Consider the following 13849-nt stretch of genomic DNA (forward strand, 5'->3'; position numbering starts at 1 on the left):
TTCATACTGACCTCTGATTGCTCTCGGCATCTTGAATAGCTGTAGTTTCTGGCGGGATGGCAAAATGTCTTGTGATTCTCTTTATGTCGCCGTAGCCCTCATCTAGTTGGCTTTTTGAGTATATGCTCTGAGAACAATGTCGTATGCGACGTGTTTTGGAATGTATCGGGCTGTGCTGGTAGTTGATCGGGATATGGTTGGATCGTTAGATGGTTGGCATGGAAGAAATGGGTTTGTGTTGCTGTATGGTAACTCAAATACAGCGTTTGAGCGTACAATTTGTTGGCAGCGCCTTCTCTGTAACGACGCGAGTAACCTGGCATGAAGTGATGGAGAAGCAGCGGCAGACACGGGTACCTAGGTACGCTTGCAGAATACGGAACATTACGTACGTACGGGTTCAGGTCAGAAAACTTCCCTTGCGATTACATACCCGCAATCATACTGAACCTTCAATTCAGGTGCTGTCCCTCCAGATCAGATGAATACCTAGATGATGAGGGCATTATGACCTTCACTTCAACCTCAATTGCAAGAACAGTGTGTATGGATGATTCTCACATTCCCTTACCAACAAGCTTCAACAAATAATTCGTCGATGAGTGGCCGGCTGGTCTGGATGATCACATTGGATCTTGATGGAAACCCCGAATGTGATCAAAGCAGTCACAGGCAAGGGGGGACGATGGCGTCTCCAAAAAAACGAATCCTGTAACCACTTTCCCACATTGTGTGGCCGTTTCGGGCCCTGGACGCTGCCAGGGATCGCTGGGCGGGAAGGCTTAACCGCTTGCAGTAAACCACCCCACCTTTTCGCTTGAGAGTGCCAGCGTGGGAGCGGAGATCGAATCTCAAAACTCGTGCCAATCGCAAGCTCAGATTAGTGATAGTATGGCTCGGATATTGGGTGCGGATACTGAGCGGTACCTAGACTGAGAGTTGGGAGTATTTCACGAGGATCCAGGGCAGGGAGCTGCGATGGAGACCAAGAAATATCTCTTCTGTCCAGGGAGGCCCAAAAGCCTCTTGTTTGCTCCTGGATTGCGGCGCGGGGACCGAGGTAGTATGTCGTTGGCTGACAATGATGAAATAGGTGCAGCAAACCAACATACCCTACCCGGTCGAAACATGCCATGTCCAGTCGTTTATCCGTCTTGAGAAAAAAAGAAAAAGAAAAAAACGTCGATGTGACGCGGGCAAATAGAGGTGACTAGGTACGACTTGCCGATGGCGGTTTCAGATTCTGTGCATCGGGAGCTCGATAACCGGTAGCGCCTTGTTACACCAAACTGAAATGTGACAAAAGTGAAAGACCCGACGAACTGTTGAAAATGTGATCGCAAACGAAGCCCGCATTCTTGAACATGGCGGTGCCTCCTTCCTCTGAAGACGGCGTTCTGGAAGCGCGAGAAGAAGACCAGGGCCAAGACATACCTCATCACTGCACTTGCCGTTGCCGTACAAGTTGTGTCGTCTGGCTGCGGTCAATCCTGCGGTGTAGTGACCCGCGCTGCAGTCAGAATGCCCGCACCGCACCCAGATAATAAGGTTGGGCAGTTGGTGAAATTACCTCCATCGACTGCAACCTCAGGTGCTACCCTGCATTGCAGATCACAGTATCCCCCGGCTTCACAAAACTAAGGTACTGCGTAAGCCAAAAAGACCACTGCAGTGAAGCACTCGGGCTGTCACTGGACAGTTGTTTCACGCACCAGCACCGCAGCTTCCCATTATCCACTTACAGCAGCCCAAGGCCCCGAGCTGCGCGGACCGGCATTCAACGCCATTATCACCTACACGTACCGCTGTCGACCGACCTCCATCCCTCATCTTACTTATGTTCTCCCCGACTCCAGCTCCCCCTCTCTCCTTCTTGTGAACATCAAAACCAGCGCTGACCGGCCCAGTCATGGTATCGACATCAACACCATTTGCCGTCAGATCGAGTAATGTCAGCGCTCCCGGTTCATCTACGGCATCCCGCGTCACAACCTAAAAAAATAAAATACCGCCAACAGTACCACAGCACCATACAGTACGGATTCCAGCTACTCAAGACTACCTCTGCCACGACTAGTCATGAATTGACTACGAAAGCACCCTTCCTTTTTACTACCTTGATAGCCCTTGAGGGGATCTGCCAGCCGACAAAGCCCTTGCCGCATTTTCCCTCCGCTAATCTCTTGCTAACCCGAGTCGAAATAAAAAAAAAAATACGGCGCAAGCGAGCGAGTACAACTTCATAGGATACGACAGAACGACACTTCTTCGGCTATCACTCGCTCTGGAGCTGAAGTTGGAGCCCCAACCTAAGCTGTCTCACCGACCCCTGAACATAGTTCTTCTCCAGCTTTCGTCGCGGCCCCTGCACCCCCTTTCGACCCCGCCTGTTTCGGACAGAGATATAGACCGAGATGTCCTCAGAGTCAGGGTTCGGGGGCTCCCCCCCGGGAATAACCGATGATGGTGATGACGATAACAACCACCCTTGGGTCTGGGTGATGATCCCCGTCGGCCTCGTCATCGTACTGGGCGGTTTGGCCCTCTGTCTTCACATCCGCCGACGCAAACAACTCCTCGGTAACCACAAGACTTCTCGTATTTCTACCCCGGCACGACGACCTTCCGCCCACCAAGCATCGATAAGCCACAGTCGTGACGGGCAGCTTCAGTTCGGAGTTCATGAGGTCGATGCCCCTTCGTTGGCATTGATCGAGCGTGACCTTCAGGAGTCTTGGGTGCGTGGGGCGCCGACACAGCGACGTAACAATACTGGCTCGAGATCAGGAACTGGGGGCGGGGCATGGGGTGGTTCTCGGTCGACGGGGATGAGGAGATGGGACTGGGCAGGTATCTTCAGACCCGAGGAAGGACTAAATGAACTGGGCGAGGCGCCGCCGCCATATGAGAAGCAGCCGGTTGCGGAAGAAGGTGGCGATGTTGATCTTGAAGCGGGTGGAAATAGTTATCATGGCTATGGGAACGAAGCGTCGGCGGGTCCAGCCGCGAGGGCAGGAATAGCGGCAGGGTCCGCCGTCGGCGAAGGAACCAGTACTGCTGCGTACGTCGGTGTAGAAACGCGAAACATGGCTCCCTGGAATTACCATACCACCTTCTCGCAACAAACGATATCATCGCCACCGTCGGGGTCACAGGCAAGTTTACAGCCACCCCCACCGGTACATTACTACCATCAGGACGGATCTGGAATACACAGCCAGAGTCACTTGAGCCACCTGAGCCAGCCAGGATATAGTAGTGTCGGCACTAGCCTGTTGAGCACCAGCATGACCCAGAGCGCCGCCACCACTGCGCCGACATCTCCAAGCATGACTAGGTATCCCTCCCCCAGTCCGGGACACAGTACCATCTACAGCCCGGCGCCCGAAATGACAGATCAAGATCAGGTACCACCACCTGCATATGAAGAGACGTCTCCCCTGTTGATGATGGGAACGGGGACCAACTCTCCGTCGCAGCAGCCTACTACTAATGATGAAACAAGTCCAGAGCAGCATGGCAATCCTGCTACTGTTTTTTCTTCCACTTCCTCTCCTGCCGCCGCTCCCACATTTGAGGCGGCGGCGGTCACTTCTGCGTCAGCCTTAGGGGCAGCTTCTCCCTCCCTTCCACCTGACCCATCGTTTGGATCATCTAACAATGGCAATAATAACGCCTCCGTTACACGTCGGTCTTCATCACAGTCTGGTGTGCCACCACATTATTAAAACCCTTTGAGGTTCCTTCTTTCCCGTTCCGTCCCTTGAGCTGAAGGGTTTGGTCAACTCGGAACGGGTGTTGTGAGGAAAGCATGTGGAACAAGCTGACGTTCTACAAGCTCGTTACTGTCTTTCTCCGTCGCGCTTTTGTGTCAAAATGACAAGGATCTACTTGGCAAATCAAAGCGAGACGTCAGCTCACAGGGTACTGGGGAAATGACACTCGCAACTGCGACTGATGGGAGGAACCAGCAGAGCAGCTTTGAAGGCGGACAAAAAGCGACCTCCATGAGAAGTGATCTTCGGAAGGGTATTTGGCGTGGCATACGGCGAATAGGACAGCAATTAAGGATGGTTTAATGCCACGGAAGGAGCCGATGTGGAATGGGTACAAACTATGGTAAAGGGGGGGAAAAAAGGGTGCAGGAGGGCAAGGAAACGTAGGTAAAACAGAACCTTGACCGCCAACCTTGCCTGGCTCACAAAATTTAACTTAGTAATGTAATGAAATGACAACAGCAAACACAAGGCGATAACATGAAAATGACAAGAATAAATTCGAAAAAGACTAATACTTGTTATCGAGAACTTCAGCTGTGTTCAAGTAACTGGCAAACTCCTTTCGTTCCTCACGTAAAGGTTCCACTTTTTAACGCTCCTCAAAAGGGTGAAGTGATTAGAAAAACCTCAAGTGACGGGATAATCACGGCGCCATTGGATACATTCTCTTTGCCGTGCCGCTATCAAACTGTCTGAACAAGTGCTGCTTCCGAAATATGCTCGGTGCTTGTTTCTGTCTTTTTCCTGGCTGTCTTCACCTCTTCCGTACCTAGCTCTTGCGCCTTCCTCGCTTTCCGCGACTCTCTTGTTTAACTTCCCCAAAAAGCGATTTCAACCTTTCCATCTTATCATGAGAGGGCCCAAGGGACCCAACTTTTGAGGATCACGAATAGACACATTCGGCAATTATCAACTGAAAATCCTGCGCGGTATAGAGGGATAGCCAGCCATGAGAAAGACGCGCAAAAAAAACAATGTTATACCCGATACGTATGATGCAATCCCAGTTTTCTGTCTCTGAAGATGAAGATAAAGTGATGGAGGGACTAATAGAGTGCAACGAACCGAAACAAGAGGTAACAAAAACATGATGCTCGCAAGATCGATGAGAAGGACTGCTTGGAACGTAAAAGAATCTTGTGACATCAAAACCCAGGACGGTCCTTCCATCCATCTAATGCATAGCAGAAATGAAAATACTTGTGATCGGAAAACGCAAACCCCATGCAATTTTCGTACCTTACCTTACCTGAATTTCAGAGTGTTCAAACCTCACCACCTCCTCCCTCATCGACACCTAGCATGACCACACGCGGCACCGCCTTGCTGTCATTGTCCGGTCCAAGAACACTCCGCTTTTACCCCATTGAAACCAAAAAAAAAGAGAAAGACAAAAACTAGAAACAGAAAAAAAAAAGTCAAAACAAATGTCGTGAGCTACTAACTTTTTTTTTTTTCAAACAACTCTTCCGATGCTATTCATCATTTGAATCTGACCTATTTATCCATTCATCTTTGTCCACCAGACAAACTCATTAATCCTTCTTTTCATTTGCCTTCTTATGTTCTTCCAGCGCGTCAGCCAAAGCCTGCGTGGTCTTCGTGGTGAGCATCCAAGTCTCCAAACCCTTGCCATCGTCCGTCGCCGTGGTGATCTTGATGTTCTTGGGCGCCGAAGCCTCGGGCTTGTAGGTGAAATTGGGGAGGATGATCTTGTTGAGTGCAATATTGCCGCGGGGTTCGACACGCATCAGCATGCGCACCGCACCGGTGTTTTTGTGCTTGAGAAGACGCAGGGGGCCGACTCCCTGCGTCTTCCACACGGAGGGCTTCTTCTTCTCCTTGGAGCCTTCGTCGTCATCGTCGTCGGGAGCGACGAGCTTATACGCCTTGGCACGAACTTCATACACGACGGACTCGTCCTCTTCCCCCGGGCCGCCTTCGACTAGCGAGATTTGCTCCTGTGGTGCCTCATCCCCGTCAGCGTGCGTTCCTTGAGCATCCTTGGACTCGGCGGCCACTGGCTCTGGTGTCCCCACAGCCGGCGTCGTGGCCAAGCTTGAGGCACCGCCGAAGGTTTTAGGGGAATCTGGTCGTTGCGGTCGATTAATGATAATTCACCGGCTAGAAGCGTCGTCGCGGTCGAGGTCTCAACTTACCAGTACCTGTTGATGTCCCCCCTACGGGCGGCGCCAGGTTGAATATGGATCCACCCCCAGAGGGCTGTTGACCACCAAAGGCGAACATGTTAGAGCTGCCATTTTGTTGTGTAGAGTCCTGGGCACCGCCAAAGGTGATGGATGGAGTGTTTTGACTACTTTGCCCAAAGACAAACGGCGCAGATGTACCACTAGTTTGGCCAAAGGTAAACGATGACGAGGTGGGAGTAGCGGCACCTCCGGTAGCAAAAGGATTGTTGATAGCAGCGCCATCATTACCTCCAGCTGAGAATGTGAAAGAAGTGTTGGCTCCAAAAATGTTACCGTTCGGTTCGGGCTGCGAAGGCTGCGAAGCAGGGGTGGCACCAAAGGAAAAGCTAGTGCTTGGCTGAGGTGTAGGTGCGGGAGAACCAGAGCCGAAGGTAAAGCTAGAGGTAGCAGCCGGAACAGGTTGACTAGTAGCCGGAGCCGCTGTGGACCCGAAGGTGAAGCTCGATGAAGCAGAGACAGGTGCAGGAGCAAGGTTATTGCTTCCGAAGATGGAAGCTGGCTTGGAGCTTTCAGGTTGGCTGCTGGTAGTACCAAACAAAGACTTGGAAGCTTCGGGTTGACTGCTGGAGGCACCAAAGAGAGGCTTCGAGGCTTCGGGTTGGCTAGTAGTCGCGCCAAACAGAGGCTTTGAGTCTGAGGGTGCGCTTGAGGTAGAGGCGCTACCGAACAGACTCTTGGTCTCTGCAGGGGCAGTGGTACTGGTGTTGCCAAAGAGGCTCTTGGTTTCGGCAGCAGGAGCAGTAGCGTTTCCAAGCAGACTCTTAGTCTCCGTTGCGGATGCGCTAGTGTTGCCGAAGAGGGTCTGAGTTTGAGTAGCAGGGACCCCAATGCCTGTACCGCCAAACAAACTCTTGACTTCAGTGGCAGGAGCAGGAGTGGTGCTGACGCCAAAGAGATTTTTAGTCTCCGTAGCAGGTGTAGCGCCATTGGTGGTGCCAAAGAGGCCCTTAGTCTCAGGTTTGGCAGCATCGGCAGCGGGGATGGTAGGGCCAAAGTTGAAAATAGAGGCGGCGGGCTTGGTTTCAGTACTGCCAAACGCAACCTTCTTTGCCGCCGGCTCGTCTGCTCCAGGAGAATTAGTCGCGCTGCCAAACAAGCTGGACGTGGCGGGCTTTGACGCGCTGGCCCCGAACAACGACGAAGCCGGAGCTTGCGTGGTTTGCGTTTCAGCCGCCGCAGGATTATTGAAGAGGCTAGTGGGTTGTGTCTTTGGTGGTTCGCTGGCTACCGGAGCACTGCCAAACAGCGTGTTCGACTGGAATACCGAGGGCTTGGAGGCCTCAGTCGTTGCGGGCTCTGCAGGCTTAGTACCGAAAAGAGAGGAGGGAGCTTGCGTGGTCTCCTTAGACTCCTGCTTGTCCTTTGCTTGGCCGAAGAGAGGAGTGCTGGCGCCCGAGCTGAAGAGCGAGTTTGTAACAGCCGGTTCTGGGGCCGACGGCGTGGAAGTACCAAAGAGGGAGGGCTTGGAAGCAGCAGTATCGGTGGTCTTTGTCCCAAACGAGAACAGTGAAGCTGCCGGTGCCTTGGGGGCTTCGGTAACAGGCTCATCGGCCTTCTTGGAAGGAACACCGAAAAGGCTCTTGGGTGCCGAGTCCTGAGCGGGTTCCTCTGCCTTCTTAGCTACAGGGGCTCCAAAAAGGTTGCTCGACACAGCGGGCTTGGATGTCGCAGCCCCGAACGGGTTGCTGGGGCCAGAGGAAAACTTGATGGGCGTTTCCGTGTTCCACGTGTTGTTGACTGGAGCAGGGGAAGAGGCTTGCTCGTGGGTTGTGCCGAGAGCTCGGTCCTCCTTGAGAGTGGCAGAGAACAAATCAGATTTGCCATCTTGAACGGGCTTTCGAATTGGTTGTCCGTCAGATCCTCTGGTGATACGGTCGAAGATGCTGCGTCCCTGGAAACTTCCTTCGGCGTCTGAGGAGGCACTAGACCCTCCATTCACCGCTGCTTGGCTTCCCAGTCCAAACTGAGGGATAGCAACACCAGTGCTGGCAGACCCATCACGCTGAGCTCCATGCTCATCCTCATCATCGTCAACATTGGAAGCGGTCTCGGCATCACTATCCGCATCGGCATCATCGTTGCTGCTCTTGCTGTCTGAAAGATGACCAAAGATGTTCTCAGAGGACGCGGGAGCCGTGGGACCAGTTTCGAATACGGATTTAGGCGCAGATTTGGTCGTAGCGGCCTTGGCAGCACCAGTCGCAGCCTTCTTCGCTGCCGCGGTTTGCGTGTTGTTGACAATGCTCTCAAAGACAGACTTGGTGGCAGAGGACGCCTTGGTTGGGGTTCCCGAGGCCTTTTGCAGCTTGGCTGGCTGGGCTTCGTCTGGCGATCCAACCGTTGAGGCCTTGCGCTTAGGCTTTTGCTTGATTGGCGAAGGGCTGGTCGGTTCAGGAGCGCGCGGGCGCTTGTTACCAGCGGTGGAAGCTTTGAGGGCGCCGTCAATTGGCGACAGATCCTCCTCGGCCTTTCTCTTCGAGCCAGCCGGTGTCTTTAGATTCGAGGATGCGCTGGCTTCTTCCTCGGATTCTGCAATTCCATGCTTTTGCCTCCATTCTTTCTTGACTTCTTCCGAAGCCCTAACCGTCTTGAATTCGTACAGGCCGTACCGCAACATAATCAAGCTACGGCTTTTCTCGTACTCCTTTGCAAAGTTGAGAATATTGATCTTCCAATCCTTCTTGGTGAATATCTCATCGGCGGCATACTTGAGTCGCCTCAAGTCGAGGATGCAGAAAAACTGCTTTTTCTGTTGCTCATCGAGATCGGGCGGACAGTAGTGTGCCAGAAACTCGTCGGCATAAATGGAACCGGCCCTGTTGGGGTCATCTGGGACTTCTTTAGCCAACACCTCGCCGGTCAAATGATGAGGAGGCTCAGGGATTCTCATCTTGAAAAGCTCCGTGTTGACCGGGACGGCGCCAAGGAGCTCAGCGGTTGTACCGCGCGAAGTGCGACCGGGGGTGCTCTGGGGAAGGCTGCTCTTCAGACCGCCAGGAACGATGCGAGGAGCAAAGGCCGTGCCGCCGGACCGCTGATAAAGGGAAGGAGTGCCAGAACGGAAGATATTGCTCGGCGCCGTGCTCGTGCCGGTTCCAGAAAAGCTGGCTGCTTTGGCACCATTTCCGTTGACAACGGGACCCTTGGCTGTGCTTGTGAAGGAAGGTGACTTGTAGGGGTTGTCGCCGGGCATCCTCCTCGTCGCGCCGGCCGCCGAAGCAGTATGGAATGTGATCTTCTTTTGCGGCGCCGATGACAGTTCTGTGAAGTCTGTGCTGGTGAAGGACTGGGCAAGCTTGCTGGACGGGCCTTGAGGGCGGCCGATGAGCTTGCGGAATGCCAACTGCGCATCAGACGCGCGCTTGGCAGGGCTTTCATGCGTTGCGCTGTTGAAGTCGATGCGCGGGACGGACTGGGCCTTGGTGACACCATTCTGCTGGGGGGACTCCGTCATGGAATTGGAGTCGTCGGCGGGCGCAGAGGAGCCGCGAAAGAGATTAGTGGCCAGGCCAAAGATGCTACGCCTCTTGTTCGGTTGTGAATCCATCGCGAGAGACTGGGCGGTTCGCCGACCGAAATGTCGATGGACGAGGGCAGAGATGTAGTTTTAGGAATAGGCGGGAAGCCGAGGCGGGCAGGTAGGTGGTGTGGCGGTGTTGATTATTCCAGAGCCGAGTCACAAAGGCAGGACTATGAAAGGACTCGCTGTCGCTGTCGTGCATAAACAGAAACCCGCGATGGGTTTCGGCGCGTTTGTGGGCGCGTCGCAAGGGACGAGGAAGCGAGGTGGACGGGATGCTGCTCGACGTGGTGGTTGAGGGTTTTGTGTGGGAACCTGGAAAGGCGTGGGAAATTTTTGGGGGTTGCGCGACAAGGCGGTCGGTAATCTAGTACCAGCAACGGCGGCAGCAGGCGTGGCAGCGGTGGGAGAGCTCAGGGCTTCGGCTTGCTTTCAAACGGTAATGAAGGGTAGATAGAACACACCAACCGTGATGGTGTGTGAAGTCCGAGACCGACACCGATGGCTGCTACTTTTACAGTAAGTAGCGACAGGGCTCGCGCGACCGTCAGATGAGGAGTACCGTGTGGTGGAAGCTCGTCACAGCAGCGAAGGGACGAGGGCGGAGGGCGGGCAGTATAAAGACCGACTTGGGTCTGTCAACAAAGCAAACTGGACGGCAATGATAAATACAAGTGGATGGATGCTGGCCCGGAAATGGGATAGAGTCGATGATAGCTGATGTGTTTGTCCACAGGAAAGCGTGAATGGGAGATGACAATCCTGGTTCAGGCCTGGCGGTTCAAGCACTTCTTGTTTCTTGATGGCGCCGTGGCGGACGACCGTGAGAAAAAAAAACACCCAAAAAAAACTGCAGTTGTCTGGATAGAGGCGGGAGGAGGAGGTGTACCCTACCTCTACCTACGTAGGTCACGTCGCTATGTGCTAGCGACAAGGGCGGCCGGCAGAAATCGTGGGTCGGCAGTGGCCAGTGCCCTGGCGACGGTGTCAGACCGATGGGGAGACTGGACAGTTTGAAGGGCGGGAACAGGAAACCAGCTAGGTATGCTCTCACCGTATTGCATCCTCGTGCACGGGCCATCCACCCCCCCGAAGAACACCGACACACAAAAAGAGGGATCGATGACTGTAGCGTCCATGCGCCAATGCAGTGGACGTGCAAACTGTCGCGATTCTCTTAGCTGCTGTGCACGGACCCGGCTGTGGTTTCCTGTCAGTGGAACGTCCACTTCGAGTTCTGACTGGATCGCGGTGCCTGCCGAACCACCCATCAAGGGAAGCCATCGGCCGCCATCGTGAGCCCCTCTGCTTCTCTGCCGGACCATACCTACTTATCTTTTTTGGGCGTCCCTTTGCTGTGCAGAAAGTCGAAAGGAGTTCATGATTCCGATTTGTTTCGCCAGTCGCAGCCAAAGCGAAGCCACCGCGCACAAATGGTACCCATGATCCCTTCCTCTCTTTTACCACCTAGTGTACAGTCTGGATTTGAACGGCACGAACACCTCGCAACCTTGTCTCTGTGAATGGCTCACCAGGGCGACACAAGCGTCATGCGCCACACTTATAAGTCGTTAGACACACTGCTGACCGCCCGCTTTCTCAAAATCCCGTTACGAACTGGGTTCGGCTAACTACTTTCTGCCCATCCTAGCCCAAAAGTTGCAAGTTCATGGGTGGCATGTGGTTGGCGTTGGACGAGCACTGTCACATGTCAATGACAACATTGGACGATCCGCGACTAATAAATGCGAAAGTCGTCGGGATGAAAGTCTCGACTATTGAAGATAAAGATACAGAATACTGACGGACAGTTTGAACATGATTCACGTTGTGTAGAGAGCCGCTGGCTATACCTAAAAGCTTCCCCTTCCAAACGAGTATTCGTAGAGCACAACACGAAACACAACTAGCACCATCACCATCCCACCAAATCAGTACACGTTCCCCAGATAGCTATGTTCTTCTGAAACGACAGCATTATGGTATCATGCTTTATAATTTGACTATTTTTTTGCAGGTGTTTTTGGGACTTGCTCGCATGTAGAACTAGATTTATTTAGAGCTTAGCCTTGGTCTGCGCATTCTTGAGGATGGGGTCGAGCTTGGTGGCCTTCATGACATCGCCCTTGATCTTGAGCTTGCCGGACATGAAGAGGCGCTGGGCGTTGGCCTTGCCGGCAACGAGGCTGGCAAAGTCGGCATCGGAAAGGGAGAGGGTGACTTTATCACGACCAATTTTGTTAGTCGCATCATCATTGCGCAAAACTAGAGCATCGAGGCACGACTGAAAGGGCAAAGGCAAATGGATGGGCAAGTGGAAGGAAAACTAACCGGTAGGCTTCTCGCCAAGACCCTTGCCAACCTCACCCTTGTTCTTGAGGTCAATATGCCACTCGTCGGTCTCGCCGGCAGCGTTCTTGATAACAAAAGCAAAGACGGCGTTGCCCTGCTTGATGGCGTCTTTGCGGTCAGCTTCGCTGCCGGTGAGAGCGCTGTTGATGGCGTCAAAGGCGGCGGATGAAGGGAACTTGTCTAAATCGTCACACGGCTACGGTCAGCACTGATTCGGTTTCAGGAACACATGGAAAGTCTTGCGCCATCACGGCTGGTACAACAACGACAACAACAAAACGCGCGAAGGGTGTGAGCGGGTTTGGTCCATCGCTAGACATACCGTTTTTGAGAGACATGTTGAAAAATTTGGATTGAAGGGGTTGGTTGAATTAGTAAAGTAAAAAGGTGAAGTGAGTGACGATGGATTAGGTATACGAATAGTAGTGAATAATGTGAACGTGTTGGCTATGGATGGAACGGGATGGCAGCAAAGGGGAAAACAGGGAGGGCGACACTATATAAACCACAAGTGACACAAGAGAAGACAAGGATTCCCTATGGGCAGACCTCGAGCAAAGGTCAACCTTTCACCAGCAGGCGGCTTTCCAGGACAAGCTACGGGACTACCAACGAACAGAGCTACTCAATTAAGCAAGCGGCTGCGCAAATCACCTGGGGAATTGAATCTGGCGTGAGTTTCACAAATCATCTTGGTTCCCTGGCGTCGACCTTCCACGGCTTCTCTGTTGGATGCGATGACGCTTGTCCTGTGACGGGAGGCAATGCGCCGAGGTACATTTCACATGCGGAGAGATGGCGTGCCCAGAAAGCTCGGTCGACGTTCGTTGCCGACTGCACGCTTGGTCGACAGCGGATGCCAGCCGGGACTGTCTCCAACGTCTACCCCACTTGCACAAACCTTATGTATATATTCCGTCCGCGCGGTCGCATCTCATTGCCCATCCTGTACTGTAACGCATATCATGTACCTAGTACATCCTCTGTCACTACATCAATTCAGACGCTGACTACAATGCACGGCTCTCACGTGCAGACGCGCGATTATACATGCCAGAGAAGCAGTTCCTTCCATATATGCTGATATCGAATGTCGATTCTTCAAGTATACCTTGTTCTAACTGCGATTGTCCCTGCAACTACAAAATTGGAGACCGGGCAACGTTCGAGACAAGACTGTGATAATTACCGTATGGTCTCGGCTGTTACCAACACGAAACAAAACCAACGAGAATACACAACAACACAACAGCCCCGAAATTATTGAGCCAGGAGACTGCGGCATTTGACGGTTGCCACATGGGTATCAAGTTCGAACGAACCTTCTGTCACTGTCATCCAGGATCGTACTTTATTTGAGTATACGGTGGCCGTTGATGCTCGTCTGCCTGACCGTACTGGAGCCCTGTCCGTTGTCGATTCGTCTTTCCACAATCACGATTAGAGGTATGGTGTCGACGTCTACACCAACGGCACATTCCCATCGGTATCAGTCCGCTTGTACTTCATCACGTCACTGTTGAGGATAACAACGTGAAGGGGCTACAGTCATCGGATCTAGGAGGTCTAGCTCAATATCAGGAATGGAAGTTCCATATGTAACATAGACACGAGAACAGACTTTAGTATTCGCCCTTGCGAATCCAGTGTCTGGCATAAAAACTCATGGGTCTGCGCTAACAACCTTAGATACTACAGACGTATTCATAAAGGAGCTTCTCCGCTCAATTCCAAACGCAAAATCCCCGCGAGGATTGTCCCCTTTCCATCACATGCTGTTCTGGCCAGAGTCTACAGCGTTAGCCATCCTGTTCACAGGCACGAAAAGCCGACGCACGGCGGGAGCTACTTAACAATGCCCATCGCACAATAAGACAGCAATAAGGTTAGTCAGTCTGTAAAAGTTTTTTTAAAAAAATAGCCCTACTTCTCTCTGTGTGTGAGTGTGTGTGATAGGAGGAGGAGGACGACGAAGGCAGTAAATGGAC

At 52.7% G+C, this 13849-nt stretch overlaps 4 protein-coding genes across 4 annotated transcripts; 2 read left to right on the forward strand and 2 right to left on the reverse strand.

The window, feature by feature from the left end:
• Window positions 1–2414: 2414 nt before the first annotated feature.
• NEUTE1DRAFT_127475 (uncharacterized protein) lies at window positions 2415–3945 on the forward strand (the record flags this gene model as incomplete). The annotated part of the gene is made up of 1 exon (XM_009849577.1): window positions 2415–3945. The coding sequence occupies one exon, from the start codon at window positions 2415–2417 to the stop codon at window positions 3726–3728; it is 1314 nt and encodes a 437-aa protein (XP_009847879.1).
• A 1289-nt stretch (window positions 3946–5234) lies between these two features.
• Window positions 5235–9536, reverse strand: NEUTE1DRAFT_127476 (uncharacterized protein; the record flags this gene model as incomplete). The annotated part of the gene is made up of 3 exons (XM_009849578.1): window positions 5235–5868; window positions 5939–6223; window positions 8405–9536. The coding sequence occupies 3 exons, from the start codon at window positions 9534–9536 to the stop codon at window positions 5315–5317; spliced, it is 1971 nt and encodes a 656-aa protein (XP_009847880.1).
• Window positions 9537–11237: 1701 nt separating this feature from the next.
• On the reverse strand, window positions 11238–12242 carry NEUTE1DRAFT_115815 (uncharacterized protein; the record flags this gene model as incomplete). The annotated part of the gene is made up of 3 exons (XM_009849579.1): window positions 11238–11729; window positions 11841–12041; window positions 12184–12242. The coding sequence occupies 3 exons, from the start codon at window positions 12197–12199 to the stop codon at window positions 11566–11568; spliced, it is 381 nt and encodes a 126-aa protein (XP_009847881.1).
• Window positions 12243–12947: 705 nt separating this feature from the next.
• On the forward strand, window positions 12948–13240 carry NEUTE1DRAFT_115816 (uncharacterized protein; the record flags this gene model as incomplete). The annotated part of the gene is made up of 1 exon (XM_009849580.1): window positions 12948–13240. One exon carries the CDS (start codon window positions 12952–12954, stop codon window positions 13126–13128), a length of 177 nt encoding a protein of 58 aa, XP_009847882.1.
• Window positions 13241–13849: the final 609 nt, after the last annotated feature.

This window comes from Neurospora tetrasperma (assembly GCF_000213175.1).
Source record: "Neurospora tetrasperma FGSC 2508 unplaced genomic scaffold NEUTE1scaffold_1, whole genome shotgun sequence".
Classification (NCBI taxonomy): domain Eukaryota; kingdom Fungi; phylum Ascomycota; class Sordariomycetes; order Sordariales; family Sordariaceae; genus Neurospora; species Neurospora tetrasperma.